Raw genomic sequence first — 13,957 nt, forward strand, 5'->3', positions numbered from 1 at the left:
TTTTTTTCAGTTCAGATCTGGAATTATATTAATTTCTGAATTGTAACTCCAACATATTAAGTCCGATAAAATAGCTATATAGTTTATATCGGATTTTTTTACTGCAGTTATTTATATACACGTCATCGTCATTTATTTTTAACGATATAAAATAATTAAAGCGTAATAGCGTATGATTATTATTTTAATATAAATATATAAATCATTAATTGTATACTCGATCATTAGTAAAATAAGCGTTCTTACAGTTTAAGTGTTAAATTAAATACCGAAAATCGACTATAAATATATTTAAAAATTAAAACCATAATATAAAGAAAATAATTATGAAAAACACGTTACAATTTTAAAGTGAAAACTATAAAATCCATCAAAATTATTGTATACAATACATATTAATCCAAACATTTTTTAAACATATTATTAATAGTCATAAATTCATAAAGTATGCGCTAAAAATGATTCAAGAATTATACTAGGAAACATCACAAAAAATGCTCTGTATATAAGCTTTTAATACTTTTTCATAGTGTCTTAAAACTAATTTCTATCTCATTCGGTAATAAATCTAATAGCCTATAAAAAAAATTCAAAAGCAACAACTTCCAAGCATTATACACATTGTTTTTTATATTCTCGTATTATATATAGATTATCATGTAATTGTACATAGACTCATAAAATATTGTCTAGGCAAGTAGTGATCCGTATATTATTTTCTAATGAGATGTTGTTTACAAAACGGTCTACGTCTGTATAATACATATTATACAGTACCGTGTACGTGCAGAACCCGTCAAGACAATATTATTTAGCATTATAATAGCATCATAATATTTATGTATACAGAGAGGTCTATTTCACTGCAAGTTTTACTAATTTTTAAATAAGCTATATTTTTCCAAATAATTAGTGTTGTATAAATTTAGGGCTCAGGACTTAATGTTCTTATATTAAATTTAAAAAAAAGTAGTCAAACATTATAAAAAAGCCCTTTTTGGTAACCAAAATAACACATATTTTAATATCCAATGAGTAATATAATACCAACATTTTAATGAATGTTATTTTTTTTCACTAATTATGTTATGAGTACTGAGAATTTCTAATTTTGGAAGTACCTACTAGATTTAATTTTCTATTAAAAACTTTCTTTTTAAGTTGAAAAAAAAACACGAATTCATTGTAAATTCAATACATTCATTACTCCGTTCAGAATCTAAAAAGTACCGTTATATACAGCGATTATTGATAGTAACGAGAGCAGAATGACATTCCTTCATATATTTTAAAAGCAGTTTTTCACATCTTCCATTATGTTATTATTTATTAATTACTATCTAATTTTATTAAATTTAAAAAATGAATTGTTTTAATAACGTGTCGCTTTTACTATGATGATTTTTTTTACATCAACATGTTTCTAAATAATTTTATTAATATAATATAATTTTTATGTAATTATAGGTAAATCAGTAATACAAGTATATAATATTGTATTATGCATATAACACATTAATACATAGGTAATTTAATACCTTTAATAGTATTAAAGTATGTATGCATGTATATTGTAAAGTTATATATGTTTTAAAAAACTCAACCCCAAACTAAAAATTCCATATTTTTATTCATATTAAATTACAATTGACTATAATAGATGGAATAGGAAAGTAGGTTGGAATAAAGTTACGATGCAGAAGTAAAGATAAAAAATAAGTTTACATATTAACAGTATATAGAATGCAATATATTTAAAAAAAAAATTATTCTATGTTTGCATGATGTGTATGAGAAAGGCGTGTAAAAATATATTTTATATTTTATATCAGTTTCCAGAAACAGGTTAATGCATAATCGAGTCTCATTCCGAAGAGCTTTAATATACCTATTATAAGGTTAAAATTATTAGGTTTAAAATATTGAACTATAATTATATAAACATTTATTTTTTCAAAAATGTAAAAATCAGTAAAAAAAATCACTCTGTATACGCGTGTATATGGTCGTTATTATTATCATCTCTCGTCTTTAATAAGTACAACTAGCTATCCCTCAATATTAAGGGTACCATGCGAGTCACGATAATGACGGTCGCAGCGATTAATAGTATTTATACGTCACATCGGATAGAATTTATTGTTTCCATAAATTATGTACCTTACACATACAAGCGTTAGACGAACATTTTGAATTGAAACAATATTTATCAGAAAACACGTAATTTATAAAAAACAAATAAATAATTAATAAGGATCATCGGTTAATTTTATTTTATTAAAGAAGTCATAGTGAATATAAATATTTTACGGTCATCGATAACTTAAATAAGAATTAATTTGTTATTAATTAATACTTTCTAATGGATTCATTAAATGAACGGAATAAACGTAATTATTTACATTTTTCTGCTATAAGTATAATTCATACACTAATTAAAGTAAAAATTATAAAGTAGTTATAAGATTATAATAATGTATAAATCATCTTAATAAATAGGGGTGAAAATGTCAAGTCTAAACAATCCTAGAATAATTATTTTCAGAGTTACACACATCAATGACCGAACCGATTAAGATATGATATGTAGGGTGATCGTGATCGTATTTTGAGCAATATTATCGGCTGCGAGGAAAAATAGTAATATATTATTATATGATATTAATGATATTATAATATATACATATGCTCAAAATGTTTAAAACAAAAGCGCATTTATTGTTATTAATAAACAACATTCAGCTATTTACATTTTCAGGTAGGTATGTTAAATACAAAATTGGAAATCGACAAATCGTAATGTAAAACATTGTTACACGCTACAATATGTAAAACGCGTAGAAAATGTATATTATCTTATTTAATAATATAATACGTATAAAGGGCAATATAACCTTCCGAATATACGTCGAAGTATAATAAAATGTATACATATATTATATACATTTTATATAAATATAATAATAATATGCATTTCGTTAAATATTTAATATAATATAATATATAATGACATCGTATGGTATAGAAATAATTACAAAATACTCAAAAGATTTATTAAAATAAAAAAAAAAACAAATAATAAATATACATATAAATATATAATATAATATACCTATCATAATAACATGTCCAATCTTATTTCTCTCGATTTTAAAGCGAAACGACGGGAAGCGAAATCCGCGTGATAAATATTTACAGGACTCAGTTGCAACAGTGTTCTACAAAATGTATACAATACTCATATATCATGTTCTGTCGCGAAAATTGATCCACCGATTTTTTGTTCTTTACTACTCCTATATATTTATATATTTTGTTCTGTACACAATAAACTAGACATTTTCGTGGAAATTCTGTGGTTTAAATGTATTGTACAAAAAAAGAAAAAAGAAAAAATATGTTTAACTGTAATCTTAGGTATAATGTATAAATAATAACATATTAATAACATGGTTTGTTTAACGCACCAAATCGTTGCAGAAATAAATATATAATACACTTATGTCTCACATTGTAATCTCTATATATAGTTTCGTTATATTGTTATACAAATAGTTAGTAATTAGTGTACTATGGTGTAAATACCAAAGTACCTATATGACTGATAATATTATATTACTTATAACTTTATATACTCAGGATCGGCGGTGGTGATCCTTAACATGTGAGCATAAGATTTTAATTTTCTGTTCCTATATGATTTGATCGCTCTTTAACAAAAAAGGTAGCTAAAAGGTGTGTACCAGGCGCTTTGTTACACTTGTTCTTGTTTAAGTTCTAATGCCCAAACATCTTGTGGCCACCCTGTCCTGCCTTTGCTCCGTTTGTGGTGATGTTGATGTTCTTGATGTTGGTGGTCATTGGTAGGATTCAGAGGGTTTCGGACGATCATCATCTATGTGACAAAAAATAAATTGTATGTTTTAATATTATTACAATGTGGGTAAGTAACATACTAATATAATATCAATACATTTTTAATAATTTAGAAATATTGATATTGTTGTGCTTATGCATAACTTTCTTTTATAGTTATTATTGTTTTTAAGTATTAATAACGATTAATAAGTCAACAAACTCGGTTTAAATTTTTTTTCATCAGTTCGATTTTCCAACTAAACACCTAAGTCAAAGAATACAGTTCGATTGGGTAACCTCGACCAGTTTATAACAATGTAACATTATAGTACATTACTTTATGAATACTTATTCAAAATTATATGAATTAATATATATTATTTAATAACTTGCTGCCGTAGTATGCACACATTATACTATATATAATACGTATAATGTATATAATAGCCGTCGTCATTATAATAATAAATAGATATCGCCTTCAAAGTGTCAATGTATCACGTGTCTGACGTGTAAATATTATACACACATTACACAATATCATACGATGCCATACCAGACGGTTCTATTATATTATAATATAATGATGGTATATTATATTATTATAAGTGTATTTTAACGTTTGAACACAGTTATGGTTTATAGTTGATCGTGGGTAATCACATAATAAATACTTATATCACTCGGTAATCATAATTTAGGGTTCCACGATATTGCAGGCGCGCGCCAATATTATATTATTTAATTATACCGCAGCCGGGTAGGGCGCAACAAACGTCGGTCGACTACATTAAAAATGGCAAATGGCAATCGAATTTGGCTGTAATGTGACAAGCCCAATAATAACAGTGGTGTATTAATATATTGTATTTCATTATTATTTTATCTTTTATTGTATAAACGAAGTCACTAGGTAGTACATATAATATATTATATTATTATATAGTGTTTAGTGATACTGCGTTGTTGAAAATCTATTATAGCTTAGTAGATATCAAAATAAAAATTCGTGCACAAAATAGGCGATTTATTTTGAGATTTTTTCGTCATTTAAAGAATGTCCATGTTTTAAATTTGATTTTTAGGTTTTTCCCCTGTGTCAAAATGAGAACCGCTAGACAAAACATATTTCATATGGATTAAAATGAGGTTTTTATAACAAATAAGGTTAAAAAATAAATTATGTTTTAAATGCACCTATATAAGTAACCATAGATCGTTTAACGTTACACAAATTTCGAGTAAATATGCTTTAGCCATACTGTAAATTGAACATAATATTATGCCTCAAACAGATTTTATATGCCCGTTGTCCACTTACGTATATATATTATATATATTATGCATAAATGGTTTCTGATAGTATTGTGTAGGATTTATGGTTTTTTTATTATTATTTTCACACTAAAAAATACGGTATTGTATATACTTACAAAAGTACAAAACGGCGAATACTGTAGTAACCCTAACTTCAAACTTACACATAATATAGGACATAGGTACCTATTTGAATAATTTAAAGAAGTTAGAAATATTTAGTTTTTGTTTACATAATAATTATTTCTACTACAATAATTTAATATCACTTATCAATATAGTTAACCTAATTCAAGCTAACATTTTGTTTTTATTCCAATTCATGTCGATAAATCAATAAATGCTATAAATATTAATGATCATTGATATTTATAATTTAGTTAAACATAAATTCAAAATACATATAATATATATTTTATTGATTTAGGGGTAACTATACATTTACAGAAGTTATAAATTCGTTTCATACGATTGTCATACTATGCTTTAAAAAATCGTTAAACTGGAAAATTCACGGAAATATAATATTTTATTTTATTGGTGTAGGTACGTTTTTGTCTGTAATTTTAATAATCCAAAACAAAATTTGTAATTTGAAAACCTTACCTACTAAAACAATTATACACATTTCAATATCTTCTTATTGCTATATCCTATGTATTATAACGGGTACATTTTCCGATCAAAGTAAATCCATCAAAGAAAATTCATCAACGAGCACGACGACTAATACATTTACCTTATTTATTGGATTTATTATCCAATTATCGGGCAAGATAAAAATTGTATTTATTCTTCGTTACGTTGTATATTATCAATATACATACATACATAATATATTAATTTATATTTATATTTTATTAATTTTCGTGCACCATAAATTAACCCTTATTATTATGACGTTTATTGTGATGTACAAACCTGCTGTTGTTGGGCCTTATCGGCTTGCACGTGTGGCGCCTGCAACGACCGCTTGGACGTGTGCGCGGATAGGTCAGCCTTGAAACCGTCCGTGTCCGGATCGTCGCTGTCCAGCACGGTCATCAGGTAACCAATGTAGGATGTGGCCAACCGAAGCGTTTTGATCTTCGACAGTTTGGTGTCGGACGGTACGTTGGGTATGCAATCCCGGAGGTCGGAGAACGCGTTGTTGATGCTCTGCGTCCGTCGCCGTTCCTTCTTGTTGGCCGTGTTCCTACGTTTAACAACGCGCACCACGGGCATCGCCGCCGGCGTAGACTCTGAAGATTTGCACTGTTGCTGCAACATATGATGTTGCTGTTGCAGCTGTTGTCGCCGTTGCAATTGCCGTCGTTTATTGCTATCTTCGTTGCTTATTGCATCGTCGTCGTCGTCTTCATCGTCGTTGTCGGCGACAGCGGCGGCGGCGGCGGCGTTGTTGTTGTGGTTGTTGTTATTGCTGTTTGGTTGCGTAGGACGATACTGTTCAAAAATAAAAAACGGGTTTAATATAATATTATTTTCGATATTTGCACCATTTTTTGGTGGGTTGTTTAATAATTTATCTTTATTTCAACAATCGACTGAAGACAGATAGGCTGTTTAAAGTTTAATTTTTTATCGATTTATATACTTAGTATATTTTGCATATAGTATATACCTAATTGTCGAAGTTATGATTTTTGCAGTTCATGTACTAATAACCGCATCGATTTTTGTGTTTAAAAATTGCTATTTAAGTTTAGCCGATCAATTTTTTAAGCCTATAATATCGGTTTTGAGTACAATAATCTATTACTGACTACCTGTATAAAATATCAATATAATTTATGTCTTATAAAGTACATTTATCGTATAAAAATTAGGTACTTTATCCGTTTTGCTTTCGTTAATGTTAAAATAATTCATATTGAACAATATTGAAAGACGTTTATTATTATGTACTGTTAATATAATTTTATGTCGTTTTCTCAATATTGAAATAATAATTATTGTAAAGTATATAGATTGATACAACTGGGCTCAAGGACGTGGTATTCATATTGGCCCCCTTCCAATAATTTGAGAGTTGGTTAAATTAATCGTTAAAACTGTAATGAAAATTTTAAAACGTACGTATGAGACAAAAGATGAATATAAACTGTGAGTCTGCGTGTTTAATATAAATAGAAACCATACAATTATATCCTCAGAAAATTGCATTTCAAGAAGCGTGAATATTAAAAAATACCTTTTTCACGAAAACTAAATAATGAATTATCCGTAATCCACTTACAACGAGCTCTAAAATTGTATTCATTATTGCTCATAATTTTCGATGCAAAAAGAGCATTCCTCTATTTTAATTAATATTAGTGACATTAAAACTGCATGCGTGATGCATCTAGTGCATGTGCGAGTAAGTATACTATTACCTTTATGCATAAATAATAATTAAAACTATACAACTAACCAAAAATAGTGCGTTTTTCTGAGTTGGTTTGCACCTTTTCGGGGTCGGGTACCATTTACATAATATGTATATGTATATTGTATTATTATACACAGATATAGTATAGTTTAACATTGCAGCGGTGTAGGATACACTACACGTGTTGGAGTAGGTATAATGTGTAGCCATAAATCCAAACCCATTAATAAAGACCCAAGTGCTCTAACTAACCCGGAAAGTAAAAAAAAAAGGGCCAGTAAATTGAAACGGGTCGTTATAATATAATATATACCTATATGTATTATATAAGGATATTATATAGGTATGAGGATTTCGCGATTTATTTTGTTGCACGAGAGTTCCGGTAGCGTAAAAAGGGTCTGATAACCATATATTATTTATAAACCGGCAAGACTAGTGTAGTTGCGTTTGGACCGGTTGGAAAAATTGCAACCAGCTTGAATCAAATTTTTTTACTGAAAAATGATGTTTATAATAATAATTGTTTATGTGTTTTTTTTTTAGCTAAACATTATCAAATATACCTAATAGAAACTGTTGCACAGTTCTTAATTATTGTTTATAGGTCAAATTTTGTGGCTGATGTATCACCATACATACTGTTATAAGGTTCGACCAATAATTGTCGTGAATCGGAGATCGGTGGCGAGATGGACTAGCAGAAAACGGTCAGCGACGACTGATGACTACTGACAGATATCAATGAAAAATGATACGATTACCAGTTTTTTACGAGTATATGCCATATAGAATGCTATTTTAATACCAGTCGCACCTTGGTCCAGCTTACCGTGGTTGAACGATTTGAACATAAAATTGTACGATAGTATATAATAAGTCGAATCTCAAAAATGACGACTCCACAACTTACTCATCTTTGTGTTTTGTCACTGATTTGTGTTGTACCTATATAGTGTTTTTACGGTTTTTAATTTTAATATTTATTCATCAAATTATCATATTATCAAATATTTAGACGCTCGTGACGTGAAACTTGAGATATTTCATCTTTGAGTTAAAATTAATTTGGCAAAAATCGTACGATTTTTATAGTTGATACCTTATATTATTGTATTTAAACATAAAAGTATATAAATAGTTCTACAAAATTATAAAACTTAAAATACCGTACAAACCCACGACACGCGACACATGAAAGAGATGTGAAATTGATTTCAATTCGTGTTTCTACTAAACCGATTATCGTAAATATTGTTTTGTATATTTTCAGTTCAAAAAGTGATAGCAAAATCGAAAAATTAGTCCGTAAAATCCAGTGAGATTCTAAACTTGCGAGGTCTTAGTGCGCGTATTACAATTGGTTAAACCAAGGTTAAACCGCCGAATTCGGCCGGTAAAATCAGTAACCTAGGTTTAAACTATGATTGTAAAACGGACACTTAGTTGGACCACGGTAAGTTGCTCTGCACTACCTTGTCGACCATGTTGTTAATTGTATTCGCGGAGGTATAGGTAGCTAAAATCAACCATGGTATAATTTTCCGTTTTTTCTACGACCATCGCCATACACTATTGAATATTCAATCACACCTTTTTTTTAGTTTTAAATTTTCTTTTAGCACGTTTGCATATATATATATATATTATTGTGCAGAGAATTATATAGTGGTGCAGTGCGACAGTACATTTCAGTAGTGAATTTCTATAAAACCGTTTTTGCATCACCGATTGGCAATTTCCGACGAGAATTAATTGTACACATATAGCAATAGCTATAAACAAGACTTCTAAGTTTATAAGTTTACTACTGTTCTGACCCGACGAAAACATTTGCCGCGCCCATTTCTCGAAGATAATACGTTAAGGTAGATACACAAATCTTATAGTACCATTTAAATATTATTTATAAGTTCTTTGTAAGGATATAATTATATTTGATTTATTTACGTATAGCTATAATATCTATAAGTCTGTTATTTAGAATTTAGAATTTATTGTATTTGCGTAACCTGGTAACCCAAATAACTCCACAATAACGCACTAGGGTATTTTAAATAAATGAGTCAATAATACTACGCAATAAAAAAAATATTTATATGTATTAAAATAAATAGTGCGGTATAAATTATATAAGTAGAATAAGTAGATAGTTATAAAATATCATATAGTTACAATACTATATTATAGTATCATAGTCAATCATAAAATGTAAATATTATAATTTTCATTGATAGTATTAACATTTGCACGTATAATATAATATAGCTGTATAGGTTGCAGCAATGTATAAGTTTAAAATAAAACTATTATAATCTATAGCACTATAGCAGAATAGTTATTGTGGTTCTTAATATTTTAATTATAGAGTAAATATAAAATAATTCATATTTTATGAATCGCGGACTTAGAACAGTCAGAACCAAAAGCTTATATACCTATAATAGGTACATTTAGGTATATTTGCTTTTGGTTTGTAACCTAACCTAACCAGTATTTTTAGAAGAGAAAAAAAAAGGAAAATTTGAAATCCTCAATACCTTAAGTTCAATATTAATTTTTAGATTCGGCGACCATTAAAGGAATATTGTAACCCCGCGTATAATGATGATATAAAATTAGGTGTGGGCGCGTACCTGAGGCGTGAGCGGCTGTCGATCGAGCTGTGGCACGACGGGCGCGGCGTAAGGGTCGTCGTAAGCGACGGCCACTGAGGCGACCGCTACGGCGGAATTCATGTCGCAAACGTCGGCAGCATTGTTGTTGTCGTACGCCACCGGCTTTTCGTCGTAGCCCTGCAAGTGACCGAGCTGATGGTAACCGCCACCGCCGACGCCGCTGCCTCCGTCGTAGTAACCGACGTTACCGTACTGTAGCAACGGCTGTTGCAGCTGCAGCTGTTGCTGTTGCTGTTGCTGCTGCAGATGATGACCGTAAAGGCCACCGTAATCACAGTTGGCCGCGGAGGCGGCGGTGGCCTGCAGCGCGGCCACCGACGACGGCCCGTAATTGTTGTACGTAATATCCTCGTACGACGTGGATTCGTCGTCCACGAACGACGATGAAGACGACGCTGTGCTACCGATCGGGTGACCTACGACACACGTCACTAGCTGTTGCTGTTCCGCGGCCGGCATCCAGTAGGACGATGCCGACGGCGACAGGTCCTGGACGACGTAACGTCCGTCGCCGGCCACTGCTGACGACGATGACGGTGCGGCTGCCGCACTGATGGTCGTCATGCATTCTTGTTTAACTGTAACGCGAAAATATCGTTTCGTTCATCATTATCATGTAATATTATATTACTGTAAGCTTAATTTTTTATGGGATGAATTATGAACTACTGGATCATACTATTATAGTGTATTTAATTGTTTTTTATTTACGGTAAGGATTGGAATAAGCGTTCAGTTCGTATGTAGTTCGTTTAGGTACTCATTACACAGACTACAGAGAGACCATTATGAACCGACCATAAACTATCATAATAATCAGGGACTTCCACCAAAATTAACTCAAGCCCTTAAAATCTCTCTAAAAAAAAAATCTTATAACACCCACAATCCGCATACATTTTTATTTTGTAAATTTCGCTTGAATATGGGATTGGTTTTGTATTTATTATCAAAGAAATAATTTTAAATAAACAAATGTATAATAAATAAGTATAACTCTAATATCACTATAATAACATATAAGAACAATTAATATGCTTAACATTTTATCGGGCTAGGTTTATTTGATGATGATAATTATTAATTAATATTTAATGTGGTATACCTATATTTACGTCATGTACTGCATCTATATCTCTTTTAATTAGTTTTTTAGGTTTTTCTTAACTAAACGACTATTAACGCTCAATTTTTTTAAATTTTTTGATTTTGAAACTTGAAAATTTAGAATATGAAAATCGAAACCATAATAAATAACTTGGTACAAAACCCTGACATTAACAGTGGTGATAATATTATATACACTACATTCGGTAGTTATATATTCTCTGAATTTTTGATTTTTCTATAAATACTACTCTATATCATTTGAATTACCAGTTTTAGATAATAATTTTTACTATGCACGCATAATAATTAAGTATATCCATGATATTAATTATGAAGTGTGACCGCAATATTGAATATATTATGCTATATAGAATTAAATTATATATAAGATAATATTTTTCGTATTATTATAGTTGTTTTTTGCTATGAATTTAATTATGCTTTAATTGTATTTGATACATGTAACACATGCCTAAATTTTTTTATTGAATCTTCTCAATAATGTAAATGTAATGTAATATAACTTTATAGTATATATAACAGGGATGGCCAAACTTTTTTTATACATGATTTACTAAAAATATACTTCGTCTTAGAAGATCGACTTCCTTAAATTTTTTTTTTATTATTGAATAAATATAATTATTAATAAACATATAGGGCGGATGACGCCGTGACCCTAAAAATAAATTCTAACATGATCGACTTTGAACTTGTCCGCGATTGACTGTTTGACCGCCCCTGTATATAATAATACACACCCGACATATACAACGTCTCTATAGGGCCGAATTAAATTAAATGAGTCCAGTATAGAGGTGATACTTAATTACAATTTGTATAATATATTATACACATACATATACATTGGATTTATATAAAAAATGTTTGGATGCTTTAAATTTTCTAAGTAAGACTTATTTTAATCATAGGAGTGCGCAGATCTGAATTTCAGGAGGCGGCTATAATATTTTTGAGACTTTTCTTAATAAAACATATACATACATATTAATAAGTGGTATAATATATTTGTTAGTACAAATTTATATTATATTCTCTTGAAACAAATATTGTCATGTTCATTTATATTTGTAATTTAGTAGTCAATAATATCTAAAGCTGTTATAATCATAAGTTATTCTAATCAAATTTAAATTATTTTATGGTTTATATTTTACCACATATTTTAGAAAAATCACAGGACCCTATACTCTAGAACATTTTAGACCCCCCAATTACAAAATTTCGTAGTGCTCAAGCATATCCGGTCCCCCTCGTGCACGCTTATAATTTTAATCGTTTTTAGTTTATATGTACTTACAACAGTAATTTTAAAAATTTAACACAAATATTATTTATATATTATAAATTTAATATATATCAAATTGTTTAGTCATCTAATTCGTTAGTTCAAATAATGTTTTTTTATAATTATATTAGAATAAATTACCATGATATGAAAAATTATAGGTATTATAGGTAATTATAGGTATCTACATTTAAGTTTAACAAAATATATATCAATATTGAATTTACTATATAATATTAAAAGATACAACAAATTGTATTACTGTAGATTATATAGGATTGATTATTTGAATTTATTTAAAATTATAATGTTATAAACCTATAATATACTTAATAATTTACTAAATAACATAACCATATAATAATATTTCTGTTAGGCATAGGCATTTGTTTTAAATATTGATAACTACGCTAAAATTAACGATCTTAAAATTAGTAAAAACGGTATGTTATTAAATATTAAATCTTTAAAATAATACATATATATTTTTAAAAATTAATTCCAGTTATAAACTTTTAAATAATTGACAAAAATGTAGGTACCTAATGCATTTTTTGTTTGTTCAAACGCGCGTACATTTTATAATTAATAATAATAAAAAAAAAAAATGTAATTGCTTACCTGAATAATTCGACTGATAATTATGTCGCGAAGAATAGTTGATTATATCGCTCGTCATTGCACATAGGCGACGATGAGTACTGTTTTTTACACGAAGACGTGGGTTAATAATATAAAAAATACGCGAAAAACTTTTCTACCGCATTGGATGTCAATAACATTAAAATTCTCAAAAAAAAAAAAAAAATGGGAAAAAATGTTTTTTGTGTAACTACTTTAAGTTTTTTGCTGCGATCGTAATGTACACTCGTCTTATAGTCGTACCCGAATGTTTCTGCAACTGTAACGAATAATCCAGTCGATCCCTGGCTAAACACGGGACACTTGTTTCAGCTCGTACAAGTCCCGCCCATCCGTTTCCAAGGGGCGTTCGTCGATATCTTTATTATATATGTATATAATATATATATGATGCCACACTCATACAGACGTGCGTTTATACGTACATTATAATATTATAGTATACAAATACAAGTCTACTATGGTTGACTTAAACGTCGTGTCAAAATAATGAAAAATATTAGACAGGGATGACTAATTAGTAATTTTATGACTGCCTAATGCATCTAGAGATGTATAGATATTATAGGATATAATGTATAATAAATTAATAAGTGATAGCTGTATGCTGTAGTATACTGAATATTCTTATGCAAGTTTTTTTTGCTTCTTTTTGAGTCATCGGCTATATAT

At 29.1% G+C, this 13,957-nt stretch overlaps 1 protein-coding gene across 1 annotated transcript; it reads right to left on the reverse strand.

Moving 5' to 3' along the window:
- Positions 1-3,031: 3,031 nt before the first annotated feature.
- Positions 3,032-13,542, reverse strand: LOC114128968 (uncharacterized). Its single transcript, XM_050197427.1, has 4 exons — positions 13,265-13,542; positions 10,183-10,802; positions 6,097-6,618; positions 3,032-3,895 (listed from the first exon to the last, which is right to left on the reverse strand). Exons 1-4 carry the CDS (start codon positions 13,320-13,322, stop codon positions 3,755-3,757), a joined length of 1,341 nt encoding a protein of 446 aa, XP_050053384.1. The 5' UTR covers positions 13,323-13,542; the 3' UTR covers positions 3,032-3,754.
- Between the last annotated feature and the right edge of the window lie 415 nt (positions 13,543-13,957).

Source organism: Aphis gossypii, chromosome 1 (assembly GCF_020184175.1).
Source record: "Aphis gossypii isolate Hap1 chromosome 1, ASM2018417v2, whole genome shotgun sequence".
Taxonomy (NCBI): Eukaryota; Metazoa; Arthropoda; class Insecta; order Hemiptera; family Aphididae; genus Aphis; species Aphis gossypii.

Bases quoted from the DNA above. Each gene is read 5' to 3' on its own strand.
- LOC114128968 (XM_050197427.1), bottom strand. From the start codon at position 13,322: ATGACGAGCGATATAATCAACTATTCTTCGCGACATAATTATCAGTCG. The intron at 10,803-13,264 runs GTAAGCAATTAC...TTCGCGTTACAG, and splicing joins TTATCAGTCGAATTATTCAG to TTAAACAAGAATGCATGACG. The intron at 6,619-10,182 runs GTACGCGCCCAC...ATTTTTGAACAG, and splicing joins GACAGCCGCTCACGCCTCAG to TATCGTCCTACGCAACCAAA.